Source organism: Oncorhynchus gorbuscha, linkage group LG14, assembly GCF_021184085.1.
Source record: "Oncorhynchus gorbuscha isolate QuinsamMale2020 ecotype Even-year linkage group LG14, OgorEven_v1.0, whole genome shotgun sequence".
Taxonomy (NCBI): Eukaryota; Metazoa; Chordata; class Actinopteri; order Salmoniformes; family Salmonidae; genus Oncorhynchus; species Oncorhynchus gorbuscha.
In genome coordinates this window covers 442,521-467,186 of record NC_060186.1, presented here as the reverse complement: position 1 = coordinate 467,186, position 24,666 = coordinate 442,521, and the positions used below count along the sequence as shown (strand labels likewise).

The following is a 24,666-nucleotide window of genomic DNA, read 5'->3' as shown; positions in this document are numbered from 1 at the left end:
CATCCACCTTTACAGAGGTCTGTCCTGTCTGTCATCCACCTTTACAGAGGTCTGTCCTGTCTGTCATCCACCTTTACAGAGGTCTGTCCTGTCTGTCATCCACCGTTACAGAGGTCTGTCCTGTCTGTCATCCACCGTTACAGAGGTCTGTCCTGTCTGTCATCCACCGTTACAGAGGTCTGTCCTGTCTGTCACGTCAAACTAAAACACATCCTACCCCAACCATCCCATTTCTTCCACAATAGAAAAATCTAGAAAAATCTGTCAAGCCTTTTATTTAGTCCATCAATTCATTCACAGGGCAAAGAGAAACAAAACCTCCACGTTCAACCACTCAAATGAAAGACATCTTGAAAACGAATTTTTTTTTTTTTTTTTTAAATACATTTTTTTTATAAACAAAAAAATCCTAATCGTTAGATTGTGTTCAGGTCATTGTTGGATCATTACGAACAGACAGACCTCAGGCCTGTTAAAGGATCATTACGAACAGACAGACCTCAGGCCTGTTAAAGGATCATTACCAACAGACAGACCTCAGGCCTGTTAAAGGATCATTACCAACAGACAGACCTCAGGCCTGTTAAAGGATCATTACCAACAGACAGACCTCAGGCCTGTTAAAGGATCATTACCAACAGACAGACCTCAGGCCTGTTAAAGGATCATTACCAACAGACAGACCTCAGGCCTGTTAAAGGATACTTGGTATTCTACTATGGAAGCCTCGTTCCATAAGCCTTCCTCTAATGCTCTAGTTTACTTCCTGTCTTGCAGAGAATCCAACCAATCACATCTTCACTTGACCAGGGTGCCACCCCAGATGGAGAGCAGGTCCTGGATTGGGCCTGGATCAGTGGAGGGGGGTGTGGTCAGCCTCCTTGACCACTCGTGTCCTTGTGTCTTGGCTCCGTTCCCTCCCACGTGGACAGGATGGGCGGGGTTATGCAGTTACCTTCAGAAGTGCTAAGGCCGCTCCTATGCTAAACTCTCCGTCCGTCTCTCTCTCTGTCCGGCTGTCCGTAGTGAGTGGTACTATCTCACTACCAGTCTTCTCTTAGTTTCCAGTGTCCTCTCTCAATCCTTCCAGCTCGGTTCGTATTTACAGTTTGGCTCGCTGAAAGAAAGCCTGTGGAGAGAGAGAGACGAGAGAGAGAGAGAGACGACAGAGTGAGAGAGACAGAGAGACAGAGAGACAGAGAGAGAGAGAGACAGAGACAGAGACAGAGAGAGAGAGAGAGAGAGAGACAGAGAGACAGAGAGACAGAGAGACAGAGAGACAGAGAGACAGAGAGACAGAGAGACAGAGAGAGACAGAGACAGAGACAGAGAGAGAGAGAGAGAGAGACAGAGAGAGAGAAAGATGAGAGGCAGACAGAGACTCTTGTCAGATGTTATTGCTCGTACCAAGACACAGGCTACAGAGTGGAGATATTTCCAAGGCAACAACCAGCAGACTACGTACCTTCATGTAGTTTTTGAGGACCTTGGCGTCTGGCTGCTGAAGCACTTGGCACACTTCCTGTGACAGGAAGAGGAGGAAGAGTGTTACAGAACTAGGGAACAGGTTACGTTTCAGCTGTGGTTTGTGTGGTTATGTGACAGTGGTACCTGTGCGATGTCAGGTGACACCTGTAGAGAAGGGAGGTACTCCTGTTGAAGGTACTGGATAAACTCCGGACCCTGCCGAACAGGAAGTAGAAAACACGACGACAAAACACCACGTCAGCCGTGCATTCATTCATTCATGTAAAAAAGGTCAAAGTTCAAGACAGATCAAGGTTCTCAACCAGACGAGCAGAACAGAAAACCGAACTGGAGCTTACCCTTCTGAGATGAATCATTTTCAACGTCAGAGCACACTCTGACAACGTCTGGAGAAAGAACAACAAAACAAGGTTTGTGAAATGAGTCCAAACGTCTAGGGATGTGATAAATCTGGTTCCACAGGTACTCACCAGGACGGTCTGAGCGTCTGTGAGATCAAAGGATGGTTTGAGAGGAGCCAGGAAGCATGCTGGGACGATGTGTTTATACATGAAGTCTGGGAAACCAGCCATACCGTCTTTACCTCCTGAAGGACAAAACATCGAAAATCAGTCCCGGCTCAAAACGTTTCGCTTTTACACCAGGGGTGTATTCATTACTGCAAACCGGGAGGGAGGATGGTTGGATACGGAGGGAGGGAGGGTGGTTGGATACGGAGGGAGGGAGGATACGGAGGGAGGGAGGGTGGTTGGATACGGAGGGAGGGAGGATACGGAGGGAGTGAGGATACGGAGGGAGGGAGGGTGGTTGGATACGGAGGGAGGGAGGATACGGAGGGAGGGAGGATACGGAGGGAGGGAGGGTGGTTGGATACGGAGGGTGGTTGGATACGGAGGGAGGGAGGGAGGAGGGTGGTTGGATACGGAGGAGGGAGGGAGGGTGGTTGGATACGGAGGGAGGGAGGGTGGTTGGATACAGAGGGAGGGAGGGTGGTTGGATACAGAGGGAGGGAGGGAGGGTGGTTGGATACGGAGGGAGGGAGGGTGGTTGGATACGGAGGGAGGGTGGTTGGATACGGAGGGAGGGTGGTTGGATACGGAGGGAGGGAGGGTGGTTGGATACGGAGGGCGGGAGGGACGGTGGTTGGATACGGTGGTAGGGAGGGACGGTGGTTGGATACGGAGGGCGGGTGGGTGGTTGGATACGGAGGGCGGGAGGGACGGTAGCTGGATACGGAGGGAGGGAGGGTGGTTGGATACGGAGGGTGGGAGGGTGGTTGGGTGGTTGATACGGAGGGTGGTTGGATACGGAGGGAGGGAGGGTGGTTGGATACGGAGGGAGGGAGGGTGGTTGGATACGGAGGGAGGGAGGGTGGTTGGATACGGAGGGAGGGAGGGTGGTTGGATACGGAGGGAGGGAGGGTGGTTGGATACGGAGGGAGGGAGGGTGGTTGGATACGGAGGGAGGGAGGGTGGTTGGATACGGAGGGAGGGAGGGTGGTTGGATACGGAGGGAGGGAGGGTGGTTGGATACGGAGGGAGGGAGGGTGGTTGGATACGGAGGGAGGGAGGGTGGTTGGATACGGAGGGAGGGAGGGTGGTTGGATACGGAGGGAGGGAGGGTGGTTGGATACGGAGGGAGGGAGGGTGGTTGGATACGGACGGAGGGAGGGACGGTGGTTGGATCCGGAGGGAGGGTGGTTGGATACGGAGATGGATACGGAGGGAGGGTGGTTGGATACGGAGGGAGGGTGGTTCTCACCCCAGAGTTCCACCAGCTTGGACAAGATGATGAAGCAGGTCTTCTGGGCGATGGGGTCGGGGAAGTCGACAGCTCCCTGGATGATGGTGAACAGAACCCGCTCTACGTTCTCAACACCTGGGGAGGAACCACACACTTAGAACCCTGGAGAACCACGCAACAAACATTTATAGCTGAGGAACCACACACTTAGAACCCTGAGGAATCACACACACACACACTTAAAACCCTGGAGAACCACGCAACAAACATTTATAGCTGAGGAACCACACACACTTAGAACCCTGAGGAATCACACACACTTAAAACCCTGGAGAACCACGCAACAAACATTTATAGCTGAGGAACCACACACACTTAGAACCCTGAGGAATCACACACACACACACTTAAAACCCTGGAGAAACACGCAACAAATATTTATAGCTGAGGAACCACACCCACTTAATGTTCTCAACACCTGGGTAACAGAACACACATGCAGAACCCTGGAGAACCACAGTACACACTGAGCAGCAGCTCACCCTGGTTGGCCAGGACTTCGTTCATCCCACTGGAGGTTATCGTCTGTATGAAGGTGAAGTAGCTTCTACGTAACATGTGTTTCTCCAGAGCTGCTGCCTGGTCGTTGTCCTCAGCAGGTCGACACAACACTTCAAAGATGGCCAGGACCAGAGGCATGAACACCTGCTGCAGGAACGGAGACACCTGGTCCTGGAGAGGAGAGAGACAGAGAGGACCAGAGGCATGAACACCTGGTCCTGGAGAGGAGAGAGACAGAGAGGACCAGAGGCATGAACACCTGGTCCTGGAGAGGAGAGAGACCAGAGACACCTGGTCCTGGAGAGGAGAGAGACAGAGAGGACCAGAGGCATGAACACCTGCTGCAGGAACGGAGACACCTGGTCCTGGAGAGGAGAGAGACAGAGAGGACCTGGTCCTGGAGAGGAGAGAGACAGAGACACCTGGTCCTGGAGAGGAGAGAGACACCTGGTCCTGGAGAGGACAGAGACAGAGAGGACCAGAGGCATGAACACCTGGTCCTGGAGAGGAGAGAGACAGAGAGGACCAGAGGCATGAACACCTGGTCCTGGAGAGGAGAGAGACAGAGAGGACCTGGTCCTGGAGAGGAGAGAGACAGAGAGGACCAGAGGCATGAACACCTGGTCCTGGAGAGGACAGAGAGAGACACCTGGTCCAGGGAATGGGGACATTGACTATCCCTAATTTTCGCTAACCCTAAACCTTACCCTAACCCTAACCTAACCTTTACCCTTTTAGCTGGCATGTTAGCCAGTCCTCTACCATAGATATATTTTAAGGGCCGGTTTCCTGGACAGATGAATCTTAGTCGTGGACTAAAACCCTTCCTATGGAGATCCTACCTTCGTCCAGGAAACCAGCCCCAGATGTCCTCTAACTCTGTGGCAGGTCCCTGGTTACCTTGAACTTGGTGTCTGACTGATGAGGGGTATAAACTACTGCAGGTCCCTGGTTACCTTGAACTTAGCGGTGATCTGACTGATGAGGGGTATAAACTCCTGAAGGTCCTTGGCCTCGCAGTCCTTCAGCATGTGCTCCGATGCCGCAGGGACGAAGGGCAGGACCTCTTCTTCGAGACAGATGATCATGCGGTGCAGGAAGGAGCGGACAGCGCTACGCAGAGACCCCCTCTGGACAGGACAGCTCAGTGCAGGCAGGAAGCTCTGCAGACAGTCTCTGTAGACTTCAGTACATCCACACTGCTTCACTGTCTGCTTGTTGCTGAACGCCTTACTGGTACGACTAGGGGGGAAGAGGGAGGGGAGAGAGAGAGAGGAGGGAGGGGAGAGAGAGAGAGAGAGGGAGGGGAGAGAGAGAGAGGGAGGGGAGAGAGAGAGAGGGAGGGGGGAGAGAGAGAGCGGAAGAGAGAGAGAGGAAGTTGTAATTAGCAGGAACAGAACTTGTAAAAGTGACAGACATTATCTCTGAAGACTACTGCACATGACCAGACATTATCTCTGAAGACTACTGCACATGACCAGACATTATCTCTGAAGACTACTGCACGTGACCAGACATTATCTCTGAAGACTACTGTACGTGACCAGACTTAGTGTTACTGGGGCTTAGTGTTACTGGGGCTTAGTGTTACTGGGGCTTAGTGTTACTGGGGCTTAGTGTTACTGGGGCTTAGTGTTACTGGGGCTTAGTGTTACTGGGGCTTAGTGTTACTGGGGCTTAGTGTTACTGGGGCTTAGTGTTACTGGGGCTTAGTGTTACTAAAGTTACTGGGGCTTAGTGTTACTGGGGCTTAGTGTTACTAAAGTTACTGGGGCTTAGTGTTACTGGGGCTTAGTGTTACTGGGGCTTAGTGTTACTAAAGTTACTGGGGCTTAGTGTTACTGGGGTTTAGTGTTACTGGGGCTTAGTGTTACTGGGGCTTAGTGTTACTGGGGCTTAGTGTTACTAAAGTTACTGGGGCTTAGTGTTACTGGGGCTTAGTGTTACTGGGGCTTAGTGTTACTAAAGTTACTGGGGCTTAGTGTTACTGGGGCTTAGTGTTACTGGGGCTTAGTGTTACTAAAGTTACTGGGGCTTAGTGTTACTGGGGCTTAGTGTTACTGGGGCTTAGTGTTACTAAAGTTACTGGGGCTTAGTGTTACTGGGGCTTAGTGTTACTAAAGTTACTGGGGCTTAGTGTTACTGGGGCTTAGTGTTACTGGGGCTTAGTGTTACTGGGGCTTAGTGTTACTGGGGCTTAGTGTTACTAAAGTTACTGGGGCTTAGTGTTACTAAAGTTACTGGGGCTTAGTGTTACTGGGGCTTAGTGTTACTGGGGCTTAGTGTTACTAAAGTTACTGGGGCTTAGTGTTACTAAAGTTACTGGGGCTTAGTGTTACTGGGGCTTAGTGTTACTGGGGCTTAGTTTTACTAAAGTTACTGGGGCTTAGTGTTACTGGGGCTTAGTGTTACTGGGGCTTAGTGTTACTGGGGCTTAGTGTTCCTAGGGCTTAGTGTTATTAGGGCTTAGTGTTACTGGGGCTTAGTGTTCCTGGGGCTTAGTGTTACTGGGGCTTAGTGTTCCTAGGGCTTAGTGTTACTGGGGCTTAGTGTTCCTAGGGCTTAGTGTTGTATATCAGTGGTTGGATATCAGGGTTAGTGGTTGGACATCAGGGTTAGTGGTTGGACATCAGGGTTAGTGGTTGGACATCAGGGTTAGTGGTTGGACATCAGGGTTAGTGGTTGGACATCAGGGTTAGTGGTTGGATATCAGGGTTGTGGTTGGATATCAGGGTTAGTGTTGGACATCAGGGTTAGTGGTTGGATATCAGGGTTAGTGGTTGGACATCAGGGTTAGTGGTTGGACATCAGGGTTAGTGGTTGGATATCAGGGTTAGTGGTTGGATATCAGGGTTAGTGTTGGTACATCAGGGTTAGTGGTTGGATATTTACCTAGCGAAGCCAACAGCGTGACTCAGACAGTCGGCCAGCGCAGCCTGCCTCTCCTCCTCCCTCTCAGAGGCCAGTTTGGCCAGCAGCAGACGGAAGGCGTCGGTCAACGGGGTCAGCAGGGATCTCATCAGAGCCTGCTTCCTCTCCGCGGGACTCTCTCCGTGGACGATCAACACCCCCGCCGTCTCAAATATAAACAGCTGGTCATCGCTGGTCAGCAGCGCAGGGAAACCGTTCTCCTGAGGCACATATGGGGAGGAGAATGAAGGTCAGTACAGAGGTAGGGTAATGTAGGTCAGTACAGAGGGAGGGTAATGTATGGAGGGGAATGTATGTCAGTACAGAGGGAGGGTAATGTAGGTCAGTACAGAGGGAGGGTAATGTATGGAGGGTAAGGTAGGTCAGTACAGAGGGAGGGTAATGTAGTTCAGTACAGAGGGAGGGTAATGTATGGAGGGCAATGAAGGTCAGTACAGAGGGAGGGTAATGTATGGAGGAGGGTAAGGTAGGTCAGTACAGAGGGAGGGTAATGTAGGTCAGTCCAGAGGGAGGGTAATGTAAGTCAGTACAGAGGGAGGGTAATGAAGGTCAGTACAGAGGGAGGGTAATGTAGGTCAGTACAGAGAGAGGGTAATGTATGGAGGGCAATGAAGGTCAGTACAGAGGGAGGGTAATGTAGGTCAGTACAGAGGGAGGGTAATGTATGGAGGGTAAGGTAGGTCAGTACAGGGGGAGGGGAATGTATGGAGGGTAAGGTAGGTCAGTACAGAGGGAGGGTAATGTATGGAGGGTAAGGTAGGTCAGTACAGAGGGAGGGTAATGTATGGAGGGTAAGGTAGGTCAGTACAGAGGGAGGGTAATGTATGGAGGAGGGTAAGGTAGGTCAGTACAGAGGGAGGGTAATGTATGGAGGGTAATGTAGGTCAGTACAGGGGAGGGGAATGTATGGAGGGTAATGATGTAGGTCAGTACAGGGGAGGGGAATGTATGGAGGGTAATGATGTAGGTCAGTACAGAATGTATGGAGGGTAATGTAGGTCAGTACAGAGGGAGGGGATGGAGGAGGGTAAGGTAGGTCAGTACAGAGGGAGGGTAATGTATGGAGGGTAATGTAGGTCAGTACAGGGGGAGGGGAATGTATGGAGGGTAATGTAGGTCAGTACAGGGGGAGGGGAATGTATGGAGGGTAAGGTAGGTCAGTACAGAGGGAGGGTAATGTATGGAGGGTAAGGTAGGTCAGTACAGAGGGAGGGTAATGTATGGAGGGTAAGGTAGGTCAGTACAGAGGGAGGGTAATGCATGGAGGGTAAGGTAGGTCAGTACAGAGGGAGGGTAATGTAGGCCAGTACAGAGGGAGGGTAATGTATGGAGGGCAATGAAGGTCAGTACAGAGGGAGGGTAATGTAGGTCAGTCCAGAGGGAGGGTAATGTAGGTCAGTACAGAGGGAGGGTAATGTAGGTCAGTACAGAGGGAGGGTAGAGGATAATGTATATGAGGGGAGAGGTAACTCACAGGAGGAGCTCCAGCTGGTCTGTAGAGGGTAATGTGTGGAGGGTAATTTATAGAGGTAACTTACAGGAGGAGTTCCAGCTGGTCTGTAGAGGGTAATGTGTGGAGGATAATGTATAGAGGTAATTTACAGGAGGAGCTCCAGCTGGTCTGTAGAGGGTAATGTGTGGAGGATAATGTATAGAGGTAACTTACAGGAGGAGCTCCAGCTGGTCTGTAGAGGGTAATGTGTGGAGGGTAATGTGTAGAGGATAATGTATAGAGGTAATTTACAGGAGGAGCTCCAGCTGGTCTGTAGAGGGTAATGTGTGGAGGGTAATGTATAGAGGTAACTTACAGGAGGAGCTCCAGCAGGTCTGTAGAGGGTAATGTGTAGAGGGTAATGTATAGAGGTAACTTACAGGAGGAGCTACAGCTGGTCTGTAGAGGGTAATGTGTGTAATGTATAGAGGGTAATACAGCTGGTCTAGAGGTAACTTACAGGAGGAGCTAGCTCCAGCAGGTCCTGTATCCTGGACAGGATGTCTTCAATGAAGGAGTTCATGTGTTTACTGGCAACAGAGGAAACAGAGGACAGGGTTGGGGTCAAACACAAAGAACCTTCTAGAACTATTACTGTAAACAGAGGACAGGGTTGGGGTCAAACACAAAGAACCTTCTAGAACTATTACTGTAAACAGAGGACAGGGTTGGGGTCAAACACAAAGAACCTTCTAGAACTATTACTGTAAACAGAGGACAGGGTTGGGGTCAATCACAAAGAACCTTCTAGAACTATTACTGTAAACAGAGGACAGGGTTGGGGTCAATCACAAAGAACCTTCTAGAACTATATAATATATAGTATAAAGTAGTGCACTATATAGGGAATAGGGCTCTGGTCTAAAGTAGTGTACTATATAGGGAATAGGTCTCTGGTCTAAAGTAGTGCACTATATAGGGAATAGGGCTCTGGTCTAAAGTAGTGCACTATATAGGGAATAGGGCCCTGGTCTAAAGTAGTGCTCTATATAGGGAATAGGGCCCTGGTCTAAAGTAGTGCTCTATATAGGGAATAGGGCCCTGGTCTAAAGTAGTGCACTATATAGGGAATATGGCTCTGGTCTAAAGTAGTGCACTATATAGGGAATAGGGACCTGGTCTAAAGTAGTGCACTATATAGGGAATAGGGCTCTGGTCTAAAGTAATGTAATATATAGGGAATAGGGCCCTGTCTATAGTAGTGTACTATATAGGGAATAGGGCTCTGGTCTAAAGTAGTGTACTATATAGGGAATAGGGCTCTGGTCTAAAGTAGTGCACTATATAGGGAATAGGGCTCTGGTCTAAAGTAATGTAATATATAGTGAATAGGGCCCTGTCTATAGTAGTGCACTATAGGGAATAGGGCTCTGGTCTAAAGTAGTGCACTATAGGGAATAGGGCTCTGGTCTAAAGTAGTGCACTATATAGGGAATAGGGGCCCATTGGGAACACAGGGTAACGTGTGCTTAGTGACGGTACAGCTGGACTTACTGCAGTGTCTTGACGAACCGTGAGAAGAGGTAGGCCACTCTGCTACGGACCTTAGGACTGCTGTGTCTCAGACCCCGATGGTCCAGAAAGGACATCTACAGGGACACAGAAACACACTCAAAACCTCCCCTTTATCCAGGGGTCCACTGTCCCTCTCCTCTCCTCAACACTGATACAAAACCTCCCCTTTAACCAGGGGTCCACTGTCCCTCTCCTCAACACTGATACAAAACCTCCCCTTTAACCAGGGGTCCACTGTCCCTCAACACTGATACAAAACCTCCCCTTTAACCAGGGGTCCACTGTCCCTCTCAACACTGATACAAAACCTCCCCTTTAACCAGGGGTCCACTGTCCCTCTCCTCAACACTGATACAAAACCTCCCCTTTAACCAGGGGTCCACTGTCCCTCAACACTGATACAAAACCTCCCCTTTAACCAGGGGTCCACTGTCCCTCTCAACACTGATACAAAACCTCCCCTTTAACCAGGGGTCCACTGTCCCTCTCCTCAACACTGATACAAAACCTCCCCTTTAACCAGGGGTCCACTGTCCCTCAACACTGATACAAAACCTCCCCTTTAACCAGGGGTCCACTGTCCCTCTCCTCAACACTGATACAAAACCTCCCCTTTAACCAGGGGTCCACTGTCCCTCAACACTGATACAAAACCTCCCCTTTAACCAGGGGTCCACTGTCCCTCTCAACACTGATACAAAACCTCCCCTTTAACCAGGGGTCCACTGTCCCTCTCCTCAACACTGATACAAAACCTCCCCTTTAACCAGGGGTCCACTGTCCCTCTCAACACTGATACAAAACCTCCCCTTTAACCAGGGGTCCACTGTCCCTCTCCTCAACACTGATACAAAACCTCCCCTTTAACCAGGGGTCCACTGTCCCTCAACACTGATACAAAACCTCCCCTTTAACCAGGGGTCCACTGTCCCTCTCAACACTGATACAAAACCTCCCCTTTAACCAGGGGTCCACTGTCCCTCTCCTCAACACTGATACAAAACCTCCCCTTTAACCAGGGGTCCACTGTCCCTCAACACTGATACAAAACCTCCCCTTTAACCAGGGGTCCACTGTCCCTCTCCTCAACACTGATACAAAACCTCCCCTTTAACCAGGGGTCCACTGTCCCTCAACACTGATACAAAACCTCCCCTTTAACCAGGGGTCCACTGTCCCTCTCAACACTGATACAAAACCTCCCCTTTAACCAGGGGTCCACTGTCCCTCTCCTCAACACTGATACAAAACCTCCCCTTTAACCAGGGGTCCACTGTCCCTCAACACTGATACAAAACCTCCCCTTTAACCAGGGGTCAACTGTCCCTCTCCTCAACACTGATACAAAACCTCCCCTTTAACCAGGGGTCCACTGTCCCTCAACACTGATACAAAACCTCCCCTTTAACCAGGGGTCCACTGTCCCTCTCAACACTGATACAAAACCTCCCCTTTAACCAGGGGTCCACTGTCCCTCTCCTCAACACTGATACAAAACCTCCCCTTTAACCAGGGGTCCACTGTCCCTCAACACTGATACAAAACCTCCCCTTTAACCAGGGGTCCACTGTCCCTCAACACTGATACAAAACCTCCCCTTTAACCAGGGGTCAACTGTCCCTCTCCTCAACACTGATACAAAACCTCCCCTTTAACCAGGGGTCCACTGTCCCTCAACACTGATACAAAACCTCCCCTTTAACCAGGGGTCAACTGTCCCTCTCCTCAACACTGTGAAGACAAGATGTTAAAAGGTAGAGTTCATTGATTCAGGACTGAGCAGTCTAGCACCGTACTAACCGGGCCAGACAGTCTAGTACTACCACTGAACCAGGGCCAGACAGTCTAGTACTACCGGAGAACCAGGCCAGACAGTCTAGTACTACCGTACTAACCGGGCCAGACAGTCTAGTACTACCGTACTAACCGGGCCAGACAGTCTGAGCACCGCACTAAGGCCAGACAGTCTAGCACTACTGTACTAACCGGGACAGACAGTCTAGCACTACTGTACTAACGGGACAGACAGTCAGCACTACTGTACTAACCGGGACAGACAGTCTAGCACTACTGTACTAACCAGGGACAGACAGTCTAGCACTACTGTACTAACACAGGATATGACAGACAGTCTAGCACTACTGTACTAACCAGGGACAGACAGTCTGAGCACTACCGTAGAACCAGGACAGACAGTCTAGTACCGAAACTAACCAGGACGTTGGGAATGTGCTGAGGTTCAACCAGGAAGAACTTGCGTAAGAACCACCGTCTCGAAGAACTCCAGCGACACAGACGTGTGTCGGTAACCACTGAGACCAGAGGAGACCAGCTGAGGAGACAGGGAGAACACAGGATATGATGTCAGACATTAGACTGTGTGTTGGTAACCACTGAGACCAGAGGAGACCAGCTGAGGAGGCAGGGAGAACACAGGATATGATGTCAGACATTAGAAACAACAGACTGTGTGTTGGTAACCACTGAGACCAGAGGAGACCAGCTGAGGAGACAGGGAGAACACAGGATATGATGTCAGACATTAGAAACAACAGACTGTGTGTTGGTAACCACTGAGACCAGAGGAGACTAGCTGAGGAGACAGGGAGAACACAGGATATGATGTCAGACATTAGACTGTGTGTCGGTAACCACTGAGACCAGAGGAGACCAGCTGAGGAGACAGGATATGATGTCAGACATTAGTCTGTGTGTTGGTAACCACTGAGACCAGAGGAGACTAGCTGAGGAGACAGGATATGATGTCAGACATTAGAAACAACAGACTGTGTGTTGGTAACCACTGAGACCAGAGGAGACCAGCTGAGGAGACAGGGAGAACACAGGATATGATGTCAGACATTAGAAACAACAGACTGTGTGTTGGTAACCACTGAGACCAGAGGAGACCAGCTGAGGAGACAGGGAGAACACAGGATATGATGTCAGACATTAGAAACAACAGACTGTGTGTTGGTAACCACTGAGACCAGAGGAGACCAGCTGAGGAGACAGGGAGAACACAGGATATGATGTCAGACATTAGAAACAACAGACTGTGTGTTGGTAACCACTGAGACCAGAGGAGACCAGCTGAGGAGGCAGGGAGAACACAGGATATGATGTCAGACATTAGACTGTGTGTTGGTAACCACTGAGACCAGAGGAGACCAGCTGAGGAGACAGGGAGAACACAGGATATGATGTCAGACATCAGGATCAGAGGTTGTCAGTGGACTGGACCCTGGGTCTTCTTGGCAGTGTGTAACTCACCGTTCTCATCATGTCCTGCAGGGCGGAGGTCTTGGCCGTGTCGCCAGAGAAGTGAGCTCCGTGAGACGCAGGCAGAGCCTCTCCTAGCATGTACAGCAGCCTGATGGCCACCTCCACCTCCATGAAGGACGCCGTCTGCCAACGCCTGAGACACACAATCAGGATCAATACACGCTTCTTCACAACAGGCGGTTAAAAAAAGGGACAAAGTAAGGTGGACATGGAGGAACAAAACAAGATGGAGTCTTACTGTATGGTGTTGTTGAAGACTCTGCCTACAGCTTCCAGGAGCAGGTCAGGAGACACCTGAGCCAGGCGGTCCAACAGCATCTTCAACTGTTTCCTGTACTCTACAAACATCGCTTCATCCTCCCCTGAGAGAGAGACAGAGGAGGAGAGAGGAGGGAGAGAGAGAGAGAAGGAGCGAGAGAAGGAGAGAGACAGAGAGAGAGAGAGAAGGAGCGAGAGAAGGAGAGAGACAGAGAGAGAGAGAGAAGGAGCGAGAGAGACAGAGAGAGAGAGAGAGAGAGGAGCGAGAGAGAGAGAGGAGCGAGAGAGAGAGAGGAGCGAGAGAGAGAGAGGAGCGAGAGAGAGAGAGGAGCGAGAGAGAGAGGAGAGAGAGAGAGAGAGAGAGAGAGAGAGAGCGAGAGAGAGAGAAGAGGAGCGAGAGAGAGAGAGAGAGAGAGAGAGAGAGCGAGAGAGAGAGAGGAGCGAGAGAGAGAGAGAGGAGAGAGAGAGAGAGAGCGAGAGAGAGAGAGAGGAGCGAGAGAGAGAGAGGAGCGAGAGAGAGAGAGAGGAGCGAGAGAGAGAGAGACGAGAGAGAGAGAGGAGCGAGAGAGAGAGAGGAGAGAGAGAGAGAGAGGAGAGGAGAGAGAGAGAAGGAGCGAGAGAGAGAGGAGAGAGAGAGAGGAGCGAGAGAGAGAGAGAGCGAGAGAGAGAGAGGAGCGAGAGAGAGAGAGGAGCGAGAGAGAGAGAGGAGCGAGAGAGAGAGAGAAGGAGCGAGACAGAGAGAGAGAAGGAGCGAGACAGAGAGAGAGAAGGAGAGAGAGAGAGAAGGAGCGAGACAGAGAGAGAGAAGGAGCGAGACAGAGAGAGAGAAGGAGCGAGACAGAGAGAGAGAAGGAGCGAGACAGAGAGAGAGAGAAGGAGCGAGACAGAGAGAGAGAGAAGGAGCGAGACAGAGAGAGAGAAGGAGCGAGACAGAGAGAGAGAAGGAGCGAGACAGAGAGAGAGAAGGAGCGAGACAGAGAGAGAGAAGGAGCGAGACAGAGAGAGAGAAGGAGCGAGACAGAGAGAGAGAAGGAGCGAGACAGAGAGAGAGAAGGAGCGAGACAGAGAGAGAGAAGGAGCGAGACAGAGAGAGAGAAGGAGAGAGACAGAGAGAGAGAAGGAGCGAGACAGAGAGAGAGAAGGACGAGACAGAGAGACAGAGAGAGGAGGAGCGAGACAGAGAGAGAGAAGGAGCGAGACAGAGAGAGAGAGAGACAGAGAGGAAGGAGCGAGACAGAGAGAGAGAAGGAGCGAGAGACAGAGAGAGAGAAGGAGCGAGACAGAGAGAGAGAAGGAGCGAGACAGAGAGAGAGAAGGAGCGAGACAGAGAGAGAGAAGGAGCGAGACAGAGAGAGAGAAGGAGCGAGACAGAGAGAGAGGAGCGAGACAGAGAGAGAGAAGGAGCGAGACAGAGAGAGAGAAGGAGCGAGACAGAGAGAGAGAGGAGAGGAGAGAGACAGAGAGAGAGAAGGAGCGAGACAGAGAGAGAGAAGGAGCGAGACAGAGAGAGAGAAGGAGCGAGACAGAGAGAGAGAAGGAGCGAGACAGAGAGAGAGAGAGAGAGAGAGACGAGACAGAGAGAGAGAAGGAGCGAGACAGAGAGAGAGAAGGGAGCGAGACAGAGAGAGAGAAGGAGCGAGACAGAGAGAGAGAAGGAGCGAGACAGAGAGAGAGGAGAGAGAGGAAATAGGAAGATGGAGACAGTGAGTAATGAAAATGCTGTTCAAATCCCCCACAATTTAAAACTCAGTCAAAGTTTTACCTCGTTGTCAAAGTTGTACTCTTCATCATAAGTTAGTTTCTTCATGACGGCCAACATGATGTCCTGGTGAGACAGAGAGCAAAGTCAACATTCAGGATACAGTGAGGGGAAAAACGTATTTGACCCCCTGCTGATTTTGTACGTTTATCCACTGACAAAGAAATGATCAGTCTATAATTATAATGGAAGGATTATTTGAACAGTGAGAGACAGAATAACAACAACAAAAAATCCAGAAAAACACATGTCAAAAATGTTATAAATTGATTTGCATTTTATTTCCTTACTGGATATATCTGCTAACAAGATGACAGATGGACAGACACTAGAAAAGGTTTTAAAAGCTAGTGGCTGGTTTCCCCAGACACAGAGTAATTATATTCCTGGAATACAATAAAATAAACATATTTTTAGTCCAGAACTAGGCCTCGTCTGTGTCTGGGAAACCAGCCCAAAGAGTTCCTGATAAAATCGCACCTCAACGTGAGTCTTCTGTTGGTCTGTCAGCAGCGGAAACTAGAAGAGGAGAGAGACACACACACCAGAATGTTCTCATTATGAGAGACACACCAGAATGTTCTCATTATGAGACACACCAGAATGTTCTCATTATGAGACACACACACCAGAATGTTCTCATTATGAGACACACACACCAGAATGTTCTCATTATGAGACACACACACCAGAATGTTCTCATTATGAGACACACACCAGAATGTTCTCATTATGAGACACACACCAGAATGTTCTCATTATGAGAGACACACCAGAATGTTCTCATTATGAGACACACCAGAATGTTCTCATTATGAGACACCCCAGAATGTTCTCATTATGAGACACCCCAGAATGTTCTCATTATGAGACACCCACCAGAATGTTCTCATTATGAGACACCCCAGAATGTTCTCATTATGAGACACCCACCAGAATGTTCTCATTATGAGACACCCACCAGAATGTTCTCATTATGAGACACCAGAATGTTCTCATTATGAGACACACCAGAATGTTCTCATTATGAGAGACACACCAGAATGTTCTCATTATGAGAGACACACCAGAATGTTCTCATTATGAGAGACACACCAGAATGTTCTCATTATGAGACACACACACCAGAATGTTCTCATTATGAGAGACCAGAATGTTCTCATTATGAGACACCAGAATGTTCTCATTATGAGACACACACCAGAATGTTCTCATTATGAGAGACACACCAGAATGTTCTCATTATGAGACACACACCAGAATGTTCTCATTATGAGACACACACACCAGAATGTTCTCATTATGAGAGACCAGAATGTTCTCATTATGAGAGACCAGAATGTTCTCATTATGAGAGACCAGAATGTTCTCATTATGAGACACCAGAATGTTCTCATTATGAGACACCAGAATGTTCTCATTATGAGAGACACCAGAATGTTCTCATTATGAGAGACACCAGAATGTTCTCATTATGAGAGACACCAGAATGTTCTCATTATGAGAGACACCAGAATGTTCTCATTATGAGAGACGCACCAGAATGTTCTCACTATGAGAGACGCACCAGAATGTTCTCATTATGAGACACACCAGAATGTTCTCATTATGAGACACCAGAATGTTGTTCTCATTATGAGAGACACCAGAATGTTCTCATTATGAGAGACACCAGAATGTTCTCATTATGAGACACACCAGAATGTTCTCATTATGAGACACACCAGAATGTTCTCATTATGAGACACACCAGAATGTTCTCACTATGAGAATTTGTTTTAAGAATGTTCTCACTATGAGAGACGCACCAGAATGTTCTCATTATGAGACACGCACCAGAATGTTCTCATTATGAGAGACGCACCAGAATGTTCTCATTATGAGACACGCACCGGAATGTTCTCATTATGAGACACGCACCAGAATGTTCTCACTATGAGACACACGGGAATGTTCTCACTATGAGACACGCAGCGGAATGTTCTCATTATGAGACACGCAGCGGAATGTTCTCATTATGAGACACGCAGCGGAATGTTCTCATTATGAGACACGCAGCGGAATGTTCTCATTATGAGACACGCAGCGGAATGTTCTCATTATGAGACACGCAGCGGAATGTTCTCATTATGAGACACACAGCGGAATGTTCTCATTATGAGACACACAGCGGAATGTTCTCATTATGAGACACACAGCGGAATGTTCTCATTATGAGACACACAGCGGAATGTTCTCATTATGAGACACACAGCGGAATGTTCTCATTATGAGACACACAGCGGAATGTTCTCATTATGAGACACACAGCGGAATGTTCTCATTATGAGACACACAGCGGAATGTTCTCATTATGAGACACACAGCGGAATGTTCTCATTATGAGACACACAGCGGAATGTTCTCATTATGAGACACACAGCGGAATGTTCTCATTATGAGACACACAGCGGAATGTTCTCATTATGAGACACGGCGGAATGTTCTCATTATGAGACACACGGCGGAATGTTCTCATTATGAGACACACGGCGGAATGTTCTCATTATGAGACACACGGCGGAATGTTCTCATTATGAGACACACGGCGGAATGTTCTCATTATGAGACACACGGCGGAATGTTCTCATTATGAGACACACGGCGGAATGTTCTCATTATGAGACACACGGCGGAATGTTCTCATTATGAGACACACGGCGGAATGTTCTCATTATGAGACACACAGCGGAATGTTCTCATTATGAGACACACAGCGGAATGTTCTCATTATGAGACACACAGCGGAATGTTCTCATTATGAGACACACAGCGGAATGTTCTCATTATGAGACACACAGCGGAATGTTCTCATTATGAGACACACAGCGGAATGTTCTCATTATGAGACACACAGCGGAATGTTCTCATTATGAGACACACAGCGGAATGTTCTCATTATGAGACACACAGCGGAATGTTCTCATTATGAGACACACAGCAGCGGAATGTTCTCATTATGAGACACACAGCGGAATGTTCTCATTATGAGACACACAGCGGAATGTTCTCATTATGAGACACACAGCGGAATGTTCTCATTATGAGACACACAGCGGAATGTTCTCATTATGAGACACACAGCGGAATGTTCTCATTATGAGACACACAGCGGAATGTTCTCATTATGAGACACACAGCGGAATGTTCTCATTATGAGACACATGGCAGAATGTTCTCATTATGACACAGCAGAATGTTCTCATTATGACACAGCAGAATGTTCTCACTATGACACAGCAGAATGTTCTCACTATGACACACATACCAGAATGTTCTCATTATGAGACAACAGAATGTTCTCACTATGAGACACACACACACACCTCTAAATGTTCTGCATCAACTTGAATGTGTTGTTGGTTTGTAAAGTCAATTATACCACAGTCATTTCCAAGTCTATATTTGTTTTAAATGTAGAATAATTCAGACAGTTGATTAGCTAATTCATTGCTGTCTCTTCCTGGAACAGGGGGGGGGGGTAATGATAATGATTGGGTCAGTTAGTGTGGACAGTTTTCTCCACCTTGTCTGAGTCCCAGGACTCTTCAATGGCCTCCTGTCCTCCTCTCCTCCCTACCTGAGGCATGTGACTCTGCCACTCGGACCCCTTGAGGAAGATTAAGCAGATGGACACAAGTTTACGTCTTATCCTGTCTAGTAAAGATACATGTTACCGTGCCAACCGGACCCTATTGAGGACGCTGTCACATGACAGTGGTCTGAGGGGCTACTCCACGCCCGTTCTGGAAATTATATTTCTATGGTTACCATCCTGTCTAGTAAAGATACATCTAGAGTGTCTCCCTCTCCTGTCTGGTAAAGACACATCTAGAGTGTCTCCCTCTCCTGTCTGGTAAAGACACATCTAGAGTGTAGAGTGACTCCCTCTCCTGTCTGGTAAAGACACATCTAGAGTGTAGAGTGACTCCCTCTCCTGTCTGGTAAAGACACATCTAGAGTGTCTCCCTCTCCTGTCTGGTAAAGATACATCTAGAGTGTAGAGTGACTCCCTCTCCTGTCTGGTAAAGACACATCTAGAGTGTCTCCCTCTCCTGTCTGGTAAAGACACATCTAGAGTGTAGAGTGACTCCCTCTCCTGTCTGGTAAAGACACATCTAGAGTGTCTCCCTCTCCTGTCTGGTAAAGACACATCTAGAGTGACTCCCTCTCCTGTCTGGTAAAGACACATCTAGAGTGACTCCCTCTCCTGTCTGGTAAAGACACATCTAGAGTGACTCCCTCTCCTGTCTGGTAAAGACACATCTAGAGTGACTCCCTCTCCTGTCTCCCTCCCTCCTGTCTGGTAAAGACACATCTAGAGTGTGACTCCCTCTCCTGTCTGGTAAAGACACATCTAGAGTGACTCCCTCTCCTGTCTGGTAAAGACACATCTAGAGAGTAAACACATCTAGAGTGTAGAGTGACTCCCTCTCCTGTCTGGTAAAGACACATCTAGAGTGACTCCCTCTCCTGTCTGGTAAAGACACATCTAGAGTGTAGAGTGTCTCCCTCTCCTGTCTGGTAAAGACACATCTAGAGTGTAGAGTGTCTCCCTCTCCTGTCTGGTAAAGACACATCTAGAGTGTAGAGTGTCTCCCTCTCCTGTCTGGTAAAGACACATCTAGAGTGTAGAGTGTCTCCCTCTCCTGTCTAGTAAAGACACATCTAGAGTGACTCCCTCTCCTGTCTGGTAAAGATACATCTAGAGTGTAGAGTGTCTCCCTCTCCTGTCTGGTAAAGATACATCTAGAGTGTAGAGTGTCTCCCTCTCCTGTCTGGTAAAGACACATCTAGAGTGTAGAGTGTCTCCCTCTCCTGTCTGGTAAAGACACATCTAGAGTGTCTCCCTCTCCTGTCTGGTAAAGACACATCTAGAGTGTCTCCCTCTCCTGTCTGGTAAAGACACAAGAGTGTCTCCCTCTCCTGTCTGGTAAAGACACATCTAGAGTGACTCCTCTCCTGTCTGGTAAAGTGTCTCCCTCTCCTGTCTAGTAAAGACACATCTAGAGTGACTCCCTCTCCTGTCTGGTAAAGACACATCTAGAGTGACTCCCTCTCCTGTCTAGTAAAGACACATCTAGAGTGACTCCCTCTCCTGTCTGACACATCTAGAGTACTCCCTCTCCTGTCTGGTAAAGTACATCTAGAGTGAGTAAAGACACATCTAGAGTGACTCCCTCTCCTGTCTAGTAAAGATACATCTAGAGTGTGTGACTCCCTCTCCTGTCTGGTAAAGACACTAGAGAGTGTCTCCCTCTCCTGTCTGGTAAAGACTAGAGTGTAGAGTGACATCTAGAGTGTAGAGTCCCTCTCCTGTCTGGTAAAGATACATCTAGAGTGTAAAGAGTGTCTCCCTCTCCTGTCTAGTAAAGATACATCTAGAGTGTGTCTCCCTCTCCTGTCTGGTAAAGATACATCTAGAGTGTAGAGTGTCTCCCTCTCCTGTCTAAAGACACATCCTGACTCCTGTCTGTAAAGACATCTAGAGTGTCTCCCTCTCCTGTCTGGTAAAGACACATCTAGAGTGTAGAGTGTCTCCTCTCCTGTCTAGTAAAGACACATCTAGAGTGACTCCCTCTCCTGTCTAGTAAAGATACAAAGTAAAGATACATCTAGAGTCTGGTAAAGAGATCTAGAGTCTCCTCTCCTGTCTAGTAAAGATACATCTAGAGTGACTCCCTCTCCTGTCTGGTAAAGATACATCTAGAGTCTGTAAAGACACATCTAGAGTGACTCCCTCTCCTGTCTAGTAAAGATACATCTAGAGTGACTCCCTCTAGAGTAAAGACACATCTAGAGTGACTCCCTCTCCTGTCTGGTAAAGATACATCTAGAGTGTAGAGTGACTCCCTCTCCTGTCTAGTAAAGATACATCTAGAGTGTCTCCCTCTCCTGTCTGGTAAAGACACATCTAGAGTGTCTCCCTCTCCTGTCTGGTAAAGACACATCTAGAGTGTCTCCCTCTCCTGTCTGGTAAAGACACATCTAGAGTGTCTCCCTCTCCTGTCTGGTAAAGACACATCTAGAGTGTCTCCCTCTCCTGTCTGGTAAAGACACATCTAGAGTGACTCCCTCTCCTGTCTGGTAAAGACACATCTAGAGAGTGTCTCCCTCTCCTGTCTGGTAAAGACACATCTAGAGTGTAGAGTGACTCCTCTCCTGTCTGGTAAAGACACATCTGACTCCCTCTCCTGTCTAGTAAAGATACATCTAGAGTGAGACATCTAGAGTCTCCCTCTCCTGTCTGGTAAAGATACATCTAGAGTGTCTCCCTCTCCTGAGTAAAGACACATCTCTCCCTCTCCTGTCTGGTAAAGACACATCTAGAGTGTAGAGTGTCTCCCTCTCCTGTCTAGTAAAGACACATCTAGAGTGTAGAGTGACTCCCTCTCCTGTCTGGTAAAGACACATCTAGAGTGAGAGTGACTCCCTCTCCTGTCTAGTAAAGATACATCTAGAGTGTAGAGTGTCTCTGTCTGGTAAAGATACATCTAGAGTGTAGAGTGACTCCCTCTCCTGTCTGGTAAAGATCTCCTCTCCTGTCTGGTAAAGAGTGTAGAGTGTCTCCCTCTCCTGTCTGGTAAAGACACATCTAGAGTGTCTCCCTCTCCTGTCTGGTAAAGACACAAGAGTGTCTCCCTCTCCTGTCTGGTAAAGACACATCTAGAGTGTCTCCTCTCCTGTCTGGTAAAGACACATCTAGAGTGTCTCCCTCTCCTGTCTGGTGTCTCCCTCTCCTGTCTGGTAAAGACACATCTAGAGTGACTCCCTCTCCTGTCTACACATCTAGAGTGTCTCCCTCTCCTGTCTGAGTAAAGGTAAAGACATCATAGTAGAGTGGAGTGACTCCCTCCTCTCCTGACTCCTCTGGTAAAGACACATCTAGAGTGACTCCCTCTCCCTAAAGACACATCTGGTAGAAGACACATCTAGAGTGACTCCCTCTCCTGTCTAGTAAAGACACATCTAGAGTCTAGACTCCCTCTCCTGTCTGGTAAAGACACATCTAGAGTCACATGTAGAGTGAGTCTCCCTCTCCTGTCTAGTAAAGACACATCTAAAGACTCCTCTCCTGTCTGGTAAAGATACATCTAGAGTGACTCCCTCTCCTGTCTGGTAAAGACACATCTAGAGTGACTCCCTCTCCTGGTAAAGTCTAGAGTGTAAAGACTCCCTCTCCTGTCTGGTAGAGACACATCTAAGTGACTCCCTCTCCTGTCTGGTAAAGACACATCTAGAGTGTCTCCCTCTCCTGTCTGGTAAAGATACATAGTCTCCCTCTCCTGTGACTCCCTCTCCTGTCTGGTAAAGACACATCTAGAGTGACTCCCTCTCCTGTCTAGTAAAGACACATCTAGAGTGTAGAGTGACTCCCTCTCCTGTCTGGTAAAGACACTCTCCTGTCTGGTAAAGACACCAAATGACACAATTCCAGATAGCACAGAATAGGGAGCCATATTCCCATAGACCTCTGGTCAGATGTAGTGCACATAGAGAATAGGGAGTCATATTCCCATAGACCTCTGGTCAGATGTAGTGCACATAGAGAATAGGGAGCCATATTCCCATAGCCTCTGGTCAGATGTAGTGCACATAGAGAATGGGAGTCATATTCCCATAGACCTCTGGTCAGATGTAGTGCACATAGAGAATAGGGAGCCATATATTAGAGTACATATTCCCATATGCCTCTGGTCAGATGTAGTGCACATAGAGAATAGGGAGTCATATTCCCATAGACCTCTGGTCAGATGTAGTGCACATATAGAATAGGGAGTCATATTCCCATAGGCCCTCTGGTCAGATGTAGTGCACATAGAGAATAGGGAGTCATATTCCCATAGGCCCTCTGGTCAGATGTAGTGCACATAGAGAATAGGGAGTCATATTCCCATAGACCTCTGGTCAGATGTAGTGCACATAGAGAATAGGGAGTCATATTCCCACCTCTGGTAGAGCACATAGAGAATAGGGAGTCATATTCCCATAGACCTCTGGTCAGATGTAGTGCACATAGAGAATAGAGTCATATTCCCCCTCTGGTCAGATGTAGTGCACATAGAGAATAGGGAGTCATATTCCCATAGACCTCTGGTCAGATGTAGTGCACATAGAGAATAGGGAGTCATATTCCCATAGGCCCTCTGGTCAGATGTAGTGCACATAGAGAATAGGGAGTCATATTCCCATAGACCTCTGGTCAGATGTAGTGCACATAGAGAATAGGGAGTCATATTCCCATAGACCTCTGGTCAGATGTAGTGCACATAGAGAATAGGGAGCCATATTCCCATAGACCTCTGGTCAGATGTAGTGCACATAGAGAATACCTCTGGTCAGATGGAGTCATATTCCCATAGACCTCTGGTCAGATGTAGTGCACATAGAGAATAGGGAGTCATATTCCCATAGGCCCTCTGGTCAGATGTAGTGCACATAGAGAATAGGGAGCCATATTCCCATAGACCTCTGGTCAGATGTAGTGCACATAGAGAATAGGGAGCCATATTCCCATAGACCTCTGGTCAGATGTAGTGCACATAGAGAATAGGGAGCCATATTCCCATAGACCTCTGGTCAGATGTAGTGCACATAGAGAATAGGGAGCCCTATTCCCAAGACCTCTGGTCAGATGTATCTCACCTGTTTGAGTATGTCTCAGGTAGTAGTGCACATAGAGAAGCTATTACGATGTTGGCTGAGATGTCAGGTCGTCGTCAGAAGCCTACGATGTGGACCAGCAGCTGGAGGAGCAGAGGGACCTTGGTCTCGAGGGCACGCAGCGCCTCGGCGGCTGCCTTCACGTCGCCCCCCTTGGCCAGTTTGGTCCAGCTCAGAACCAGAGACTGGCCCATCCCGTTCACCAGCCTGGAGAACTTAGCCAGGAAGTCCACATCCTCCTCCTGGTGGAGCCAAGACAGGAAACAGGGGGTGGGGGGGGGCTTTTCAGATATAAACAGGAAACAGTTTCACATCCATTCAGGAAGTAGAGGTGAGGAGGAAGAGGAAATGGAGCCTTTGGCCTTTTCTTGGACTGTGGGAAATGGAGTAGCGAGTTTGTGTGGTGTGTTAGCTATGTGGTGTGTGTGTGTGTGTGTGTGTGTGTGTGTGTGTGTGTGTGTGTGTGTGTGTGTGTGTGTGTGTGTGTGTGTGTGTGTGTGTGTGTGTGTGTGTGTGTGTGTGTGTGTTAGCTATGTGGTGTGTGTGTGTGTGTGTGTTAGCTATGTGGTGTGTGTGTGTGTGTGTGTGTAGCTATGTTGTGTGTGTGGTGTGTTAGTGTGTGTGTGTGTGTTGTGTGGTGTGTGTGTTATGTGGTGTGTGTGTGTGTGTGTGTGTTATGTGGTGTGTGTGTGTGTGTGTGTGTTATGTGGTGTTGTGTGTGTTATGTGGTGTATGTGGTGTGTGTGTGTGGTGTGTTGTGTGTGTGGTTGTGTGTGTGTGTGTGTGTTATGTGGTGTGTGTTGTGTGGTGTGTTATGTGTGTGTGTGTGGTGTGTGTTATGTGTGTGTGTGTGTGTGTGTGTGTGTGTGTGTTGTGTGTGTGTGTTATGTGTGTGTGTGTGTTATGTGGTGTGTGTGTGTGTGTGTTATGT

The 24,666-nt window shown here is 48.5% G+C and overlaps 1 protein-coding gene across 1 annotated transcript in view; it reads right to left on the bottom strand.

Annotated features, from left to right (window-relative positions):
• Nucleotides 1-259: 259 nt before the first annotated feature.
• LOC123995837 (exportin-T-like) overlaps nucleotides 260-24,666 on the bottom strand; it is a 58,059-nt gene continuing 33,652 nt past the window's right edge. The window contains 20 exon segments of the mRNA XM_046299519.1: nucleotides 260-462; nucleotides 500-1,129; nucleotides 1,466-1,522; nucleotides 1,612-1,683; nucleotides 1,827-1,874; nucleotides 1,959-2,074; nucleotides 3,250-3,366; nucleotides 3,774-3,963; nucleotides 4,749-5,034; nucleotides 6,685-6,923; nucleotides 8,676-8,745; nucleotides 9,710-9,804; nucleotides 11,945-11,993; nucleotides 11,995-12,062; nucleotides 13,004-13,148; nucleotides 13,254-13,379; nucleotides 15,037-15,098; nucleotides 15,513-15,551; nucleotides 18,598-18,681; nucleotides 23,804-23,977. Of these exon segments, the coding sequence (XP_046155475.1) occupies nucleotides 1,103-1,129; nucleotides 1,466-1,522; nucleotides 1,612-1,683; nucleotides 1,827-1,874; nucleotides 1,959-2,074; nucleotides 3,250-3,366; nucleotides 3,774-3,963; nucleotides 4,749-5,034; nucleotides 6,685-6,923; nucleotides 8,676-8,745; nucleotides 9,710-9,804; nucleotides 11,945-11,993; nucleotides 11,995-12,062; nucleotides 13,004-13,148; nucleotides 13,254-13,379; nucleotides 15,037-15,098; nucleotides 15,513-15,551; nucleotides 18,598-18,681; nucleotides 23,804-23,977 (2,064 nt within the window). The 3' untranslated portion in view covers nucleotides 260-462; nucleotides 500-1,102.